The sequence below is a fragment of the Haliotis rufescens genome, unplaced genomic scaffold (genome assembly GCF_023055435.1).
Source record: "Haliotis rufescens isolate VD_foot unplaced genomic scaffold, xgHalRufe1.0.p SCAF_18, whole genome shotgun sequence".
NCBI lineage: Eukaryota > Metazoa > Mollusca > Gastropoda > Lepetellida > Haliotidae > Haliotis > Haliotis rufescens.
In genome coordinates this window covers 22,808,656-22,816,023 of record NW_025963868.1, presented here as the reverse complement: position 1 = coordinate 22,816,023, position 7,368 = coordinate 22,808,656, and the positions used below count along the sequence as shown (strand labels likewise).

At 38.7% G+C, this 7,368-nt stretch overlaps 1 protein-coding gene across 1 annotated transcript; it reads right to left on the bottom strand.

The window, feature by feature from the left end:
• Positions 1–2,112: 2,112 nt before the first annotated feature.
• On the bottom strand, positions 2,113–7,297 carry LOC124132887 (40S ribosomal protein S25-like). The gene is made up of 4 exons (XM_046497039.2): positions 7,236–7,297; positions 5,103–5,192; positions 4,327–4,510; positions 2,113–2,222 (listed from the first exon to the last, which is right to left on the bottom strand). Exons 1-4 carry the CDS (start codon positions 7,236–7,238, stop codon positions 2,146–2,148), a joined length of 354 nt encoding a protein of 117 aa, XP_046352995.1. The 5' UTR covers positions 7,239–7,297; the 3' UTR covers positions 2,113–2,145.
• Positions 7,298–7,368: the final 71 nt, after the last annotated feature.

Here is a 7,368-nt window from a genome sequence, read left to right as displayed (position 1 = left end):
AAGGAAATATTGATCTCCTGAATCAATGCACCCGTCTCGCTGACTTGGTGGATGCATGTCATGGTATCCCAATCGATGGATCGATGCTCAACAATTTATTCAAACGACTTCTTCTTCTGAACCACTAATTTGAAATTAACGAAATTTGACTGGAAACATCCCTGGGTGGTGGGGATTCAAAATTGTATTAATGCTGGGGCTGCTTTAAATGAATTCTTTTCTGGAACTGAGAGATGTATATCAACCATATTTGGTTGGAAGCATCCCTAGGTGGTGGGGATTCAAAATTGTATTAACGCTGGGGTTCTTTTCTGGAACTAAGAGATAGATATCAACCATATTTGGTTGGACGCATCCCTTGGTGGTGGGGATTCAAAATTGTACAAATGGTGGGGCGGAGAGGCGGGGCCAAATAGGGGTAATTTGGTTATATTGCTTTAAATGACTTCTTTTCTGGAACTAAGAGATAAATATCAACCATATTTGGTTGGAAATAATCCTGGGTATCTTTACCATACCATGACAACCGATATTATCCCCACCCTATAATACACAGATACATTGTATACATTTGTTTGTTATGAAGAGAATAATACCTTTAATATGATTTATCCTGGATCATAACATGGAAACGGTTCAGATCTTTATGCTACATTTGTATCTAAGAGACATACACATTCATGCTGTCAGATTGCCATCAGACAGTCAAAATTACGAAATATTTGCAGTATTATATACATGCACAATGCAAATGTATATTTGTCATGATTGCGTAAATATCCAGGTGACCGCCGTCATATAGCTGGGTGCAGTGTTAAACAATAAACAAACAAATAAGCAATGTTAATGATTCGGAACATACCAGGCAACAGGATGATTGTATCTCTTGCAGCATCTTACCGAGGCAGGTGAGTTAACGGACTGTGGAAACTGGACTTTTAAAGTCAGTTAACACTAGGGAAGATGCTCTTGCAAGAACACCGTCAAAGATGGGGAATGGGAATATATACACCAAAAAGCTAATATATATAGTCAGTTAACTCACTCGGAAAGATGTATACGATACCTGTGATAGGAAGTACTTTAATTTGGGCATTTCATGTTAAAAAAATGTGCGGTCTAGTTCGAAATCTCAGGGAGTTGGAAATGAAGCATTTATCTTTGTTCTGAAACATATCCTTGACCGTGCTGAAGAAAACTGGCATTCGCATGTCACAGACAAACGATCACTTATTTAACCATGAGATCACAACTTCAGTTTGAACCGTTCACTTATTTAACCATGAGATCACAACTTCAGTTTGAACCGTATGTCCAACATATTGATGTACTTAATTACAGAAAGGCCTGGTTAAACTTTAGAAGTGGATATAATACATTTGGTGTTCAAAACGTACGTAGAGAAAAATGCAATGTAGATGATGAAGACTCTCTGCAAATGTCTAGATGAAAAGCACTTGAGTTTTGTATGTCCTCTGTATACCGATGCACATGCTCATTGTAAAGTTTTAACAAACAACCATGTCTTATTTTTCGTAAAATACTTGAGAACGTGATTGAGTGAGTGAGTCCAGTTATATCATGGCGTGTCAGCTTAATGTGGGAGGAAAGCCCGAAGTGATGCAGGTCTCAGACGTTTACCACTTCGGTGAAACCCACGAACACGGGTATGGTGCTGCCAAACCTAGAAACATAATCAGGGCGAACCGGGATTCGAACCCACAAAAATAGGTTTCTGGCGTGCCCAAGGGACGCAACTCTGCACAGCGAATCGCGGCGCCTAAGACGACAGGACCACCCGTGCCCCCCCCCCCCTCCTAAACTAGAAAAGACGTAATGTTATCCAATACCATGACGCATGTGTAATGTAATACAGCTGTATGATATACATGCATGCAATATGTGTCATATGGCCTTGAAAAACAAACTGAAATAGGTCTTAAACCGTTCTTGAATGCTGTTTTGCCTCTTAGGCCAAATGTATATTTCTGCTGATAAGACTGATTGATATCTGGCAATAAGTAAACGTGTATGATTCATCAAATGTCAAAATATATAGTTGATGCTACGAGTTATATCAGAAAAATCTAACAGAATGAAAACAAGAATGAGTTGTGATTTTTTTTTTATTTACAGATCCAACATTTACTCATTGTCTCCACCTTTTGTTGCACGCGTGTAGATGAGCTGGGAACTGTGCTTCGACACCAAGCGAATCAGGCCTGAAAGGAAAAACACAGCTGTTTAGACGCTAGTACACAATAGTAAACAGATTTACAGTTTTGAACAATATTTCAGTTACCATGGTTGCATATGATTATGTCGGATTGAGGAGTATGTCACAAACAAAATTTAGTAATAACATTTGTGATCGAAAATCGGACAACTACACGATAGACAACGATAGAAAACAATACAAATACGTAGTACAAAAACTGAAATATTTAAACTGTTGTTACATTGTCAGCGGAATGTTTTCTAATCATGCAACCTATAAAGCTTAACACAATACTGTTATGGACTGTATGACCGATTAAAAATACTTTAAAAAGTAGTCTGGAATGGAAGTCACCAGTTTGAAACTGGTACAGCAAAGATCAAGAAAGCTGCTTTCTAAGTGGCTAATGTCGACTTCCTGTTAGCCATTTCATTGGGTGGTCATAGTTGTTCTGACGTGTCCTACATGTAATGGGGTGTCCTTGGCATAAGCGAGAAATTGTATCAGATTTTAATGAGATTGAGGTAATCAAAGAATGTGTTTAATCCTGTTTTGTTTATTTAAAGCATTAATTGTCAGTGAGCCTGCCCATCTGATCTTGATCGCCTATTACGGTAAGCATCGGTTGCTGAAGACCTATTCTAACCTGGCACTTCAGGGGTAGGAAAACCAAGACACATTCAGGGTGAACTGCGATTCAAACCCATGCTTATGCTTCTAGCATGTCCAAGTGACATCTCGGCAAACGAGTGGCATCTTAAAAACGACCGGGCCCTCTAGCATGTCCAAGTGACACATCTCGGCAAACGAGTGGCATCTGAAAAACGACCGGGCCCTCTAGCATGTCCAAGTGACACATCTCGGCAAACGAGTGGCATCTGAAAAACGACCGGGCCCTCTAGCATGTCCAAGTGACACATCTCGGCAAACGAGTGGCATCTGAAAAACGACCGGGCCCTCTAGCATGTCCAAGTGACACATCTCGGCAAACGAGTGGCATCTGAAAAACGACCGGGCCCTCTAGCATGTCCAAGTGACACATCTCGGCAAACGAGTGGCATCTGAAAAACGACCGGGCCCTCTAGCATGTCCAAGTGACACATCTCGGCAAACGAGTGGCATCTGAAAAACGACCGGGCCCTCTAGCATGTCCAAGTGACACATCTCGGCAAACGAGTGGCATCTGAAAAACGGCCGGGCCCTCTAGCATGTCCAAGTGACACATCTCGGCAAACGAGTGGCATCTTAAAAACGACCAGGCCCACAGTGGGGGAGTGAGATGTTTTTTCAGCGTTTGGGGCAGTATTTAACCAATACCACAGCATGACAGCCCAACATAGGAAAAAGATCGAAGTAATGCATGGGTTTCTTTGCTTGATGTTTAACTCTGCATTCAGCAATTATATTCCACCTAGATGACAGCGGCTTGTAAATAATCGAGTCACAATCCAGTGACTGACGTCATGGGCATCAGTCCATGCAATTGGGATACAATGTGATGCATCAAACAAGTCAGCGAGTCTTGACCACCCAATCTTGTTAGTCGCCTCTTACAGCAATCATGGGCATGGGGTGGACAATATAGAATCAATCAATATAGAGAATCTGGGACTAACAATGAGCATCATGACATGACTGATGTCTCAAAAAACTTGGAATACATTTGACTGAAATGTCACAGAAATATCTAGTAATATCTGAGTCTACAAGGGCAGCAATAGAAACCGAGATGGTCAAATTTAAAATCATTTGCTTTTAAGCTTTGCCGTTGAGCGACATTTCAATACGTCAGAAATTGAAGATTTTAAAACACTCAATACTCCAGCTATATCAAACGGCCTGTAAATAGTTGAGTCTGTATCAGACAAACCAGCGATTGATTATATGATAGCCATGGGCTTTAATGGGGTGTAAATTAACCAGGTCACAGACTGTCTATTTGATTGCCTCTTAAGACAGCAGTAGGTTCCAGTGTGCCAATTCTTGACCACAATCCTGTTCGGGATCAAATAATAGTGTGCCATACTGCTATCTACGTTTTAAGTTCTAGTTATGCAGAGTCAACTGAACACCGGATGAATGCAGATACAACTTAATGGTCAGCACACCTTTTCCATGGAGTTCCCTGAGTGCAGCCTTGGCTAGTGAGCCTCTGATCTTCAGCCTCTCAGAAACGACAGATGGGGTGATCAGCTTGTAACTGGGTACTTCTTTGTACAGTTTGTCATATGTGCCCTTGTCAAAAAGAATCAAGTTGTTCAACTTGTCCCTGACCTTTCCTTTCGACCACTTCTGCAAATGACAAAAGCAAAACAAAATTTAGTTATCTGCACTACTTACTTTCCTAATACTTGATCTCCACTTCCAATCCTTAATTTTGAGCAAAATGTCATAATGAAAAACATCTGGTAAGATAAAAAATTCCTGTGGTCCAAATTGTTTTCAGCTTGGCACATCACTTTCATTATTATAACCAAGCCGGTTGAGAGCAGATGTCCGTAATTTGTGTCAATATTTTTCGAATCTCTTGGTGACTTCAACAAACTTTAGTTTTTCTCTCCCCACCCACACCCACAAAACAGTAGACTGGTGAAATTTTAATTTCCAACCCTGATCTACTGTATCAATTAGCTGAAATAGTTTTACAACTTTGGAGCAACAATGCAGCGAATAATCAAGTGTTTTCCAAATAAACAAGAATACGGATTATGGATAATGTGCCACGCCAATCAATGTTCCAAGTTGTAGACCATCACCTTCTAAACCCCATTTAGTCGGTTCTATCATCAGACTGCTTGGGAGATATTTCACACACAGTCCCAATAGTTCACTGCTCTGCAAACAAGATCTATTCTGTGCAAACAAATATATCTGCGCTCATTACCTTCTTCTTAGCCTTGCCGCCTCCTCCACCTTCCTTCTTCTTGGCCGGTGCCTTCTTGGACGAGGCCTTGGGATCGGGTTTCTTTGCTCCCTGGGAACATACAAACATTTTTAAAATAGGATTCAAAAGCCTCATCGTGACAAATGGCATTAAGATATTTTTACGATTTTATCATGCTTTGAATCATGCTCTCGGAAGATATGCTTTACGGATGAGTCTGCATTTCAGGTTAAAATTATCTTAGCAATCTGCATGTACCATTTCATAAATATACAACTCAACGAACACATGTTCCTTTCATATCACTTGTTAATCTGTCGTGTGCGTGTGCTATGACAGGTATAGTTTATATGTTACATATTTCTTTATGAGAAACCACAAAATTCTACTCATATATACAACAGTTTCATGAGAAAACTATATGAACACAATTCTATTTTACATTACTAACAACAAATGTATCTAGAGTATATTTGTTTCTCATAATATAACATGTTGATCTCGTTCAGTGACCCGACAAAGTTGATCTTTTAATGACTTCCAGGATACAATGTTCTACATAAATATCAGTTCAACATTAAAATTAATTTGTAATGTAATTGGTCATTCTTTATAGTATCAGAAAATATATATATGTACTGACATACAAGAAGGTGAGTTGAATACCCTACATTGTCACCAACAGATGAGGGCAACAAATGGTATCAGTATCAATTGTTACTCTGAATTATGTGCACAGGCAATTTCTCATCTCCCCTCACACAAGCATTACTCCAGAAGCACATGTATTCACAAACTAGCCAATTAAGGACAGGTTTAATGTAAATGACTCTTGAGCGAAACCTTTGTGATGAAAGCACCCAATTGAAATGACACATCCCAGTGAGTGTGAACAGTGAATATTTTGAATGTGATCACAAACATTGTTTTGATGAAATCCATGAACTACTAAGGTAGATTAAACATGTGTGAATGTATTACTATTAACTAATTAGAATTAATAATTGAAGTTCAAAACAATGGTGTAAAGAAGTATCAAGGGAAAATTGGGTCAATGTTTGTAGTAAATTGAAAATGTACTTCTTAGTCAAGTTAGTGACGTTCAAACAATGCTACCTATGTTGGAGAATTATCACCCCAAAAGCAAGGAAAATCGACACTTGTTAAGAGATCTACGGTGATCATACAGATATACAGTTGAGGCATATTGTTTCCTTTTTGTCTTGATATTCTTTCTGTTATTGGATTCAGACAGCTGCATTCAAGAAATGGAATATATATCTTTCTGCAGAATAAAGTTTTCTAGTATAACTGTAATCAAGTGCTGATCACAAGCACTGTGATTGCACCTCTGGTCTCATGGTAAAGTGTTGGCTAACCAGATAAAAATATTTGTCCAACTTTGTTTCAAGCTGCTAAGAGAGTTTGATCCTGTGCATAGCACTAATTGAAATTCTAAAAAATGCAGCACTCTGTGTGTCTTTCTTTGTAGCTTTCCAACATAAGTCCTAATTGATAAATACTAAATTAATATTTCCAGTCAAGATAGCTATATACTATTTTCCACTCACCCAGGCACACAATTGGTACTTTCATCAGAATCAGAAATATTTCATTCAAATTAACAAGATTATAAGCTTAACAATAAGTGTTCATCTTAATAACTAGGGAGGTGACGGGCAGTTGCGTCCAGTAAACCTTATTCTTACCTAGGAAATAGTCAAGGCAAGTGATGGCTAAATCCATTTCGACTAAAAACATTATCGGATTGATTAAAGACCACTCTCCTCATACATTTACTCGATATCGCAATATAACTAGTCGTAACTAAATAATAATAATAAAGCAACGAAAAGAAATTGTATCAAATGGACAATATTAAAGTGATGTCTTTGGACTTTTACTCTTGAGCGAGACAAACTCTGGCGGCCATGTTGAACGGCATGGTCACCATGTGCTCAGCCCTAAATTTTCTAAGTCTCATCTGAATCAATTTGCATCGTTGAATATCACGCATTGTCATCTTTTGTTTAGAAAACCATGCATTATATATATGAGGAAAGTTAAAATGATGACACTACAGCATATTATGTAGAAAATGTGAATTTTATGCGGACTCTACAACACACACACCATTTCGTGGAGAGTTTACCCAGAAAGAGGCTGTGGTCACGTGACAAATCACGGAGATCGCATTATCAAGAAAAAAAAGAAATCATGCTTCTTAAATATGACCTTTGTCTTCATAACTATATACACAATTAAA

Bases quoted from the DNA above. Each gene is read 5' to 3' on its own strand.
- LOC124132887 (XM_046497039.2), bottom strand. The intron at 4,511-5,102 runs GTAATGAGCGCA...TGTCATTTGCAG, and splicing joins GCGGCAAGGCTAAGAAGAAG to AAGTGGTCGAAAGGAAAGGT. The intron at 2,223-4,326 runs GTGTGCTGACCA...TTTTCCTTTCAG, and splicing joins CAGGGAACTCCATGGAAAAG to GCCTGATTCGCTTGGTGTCG.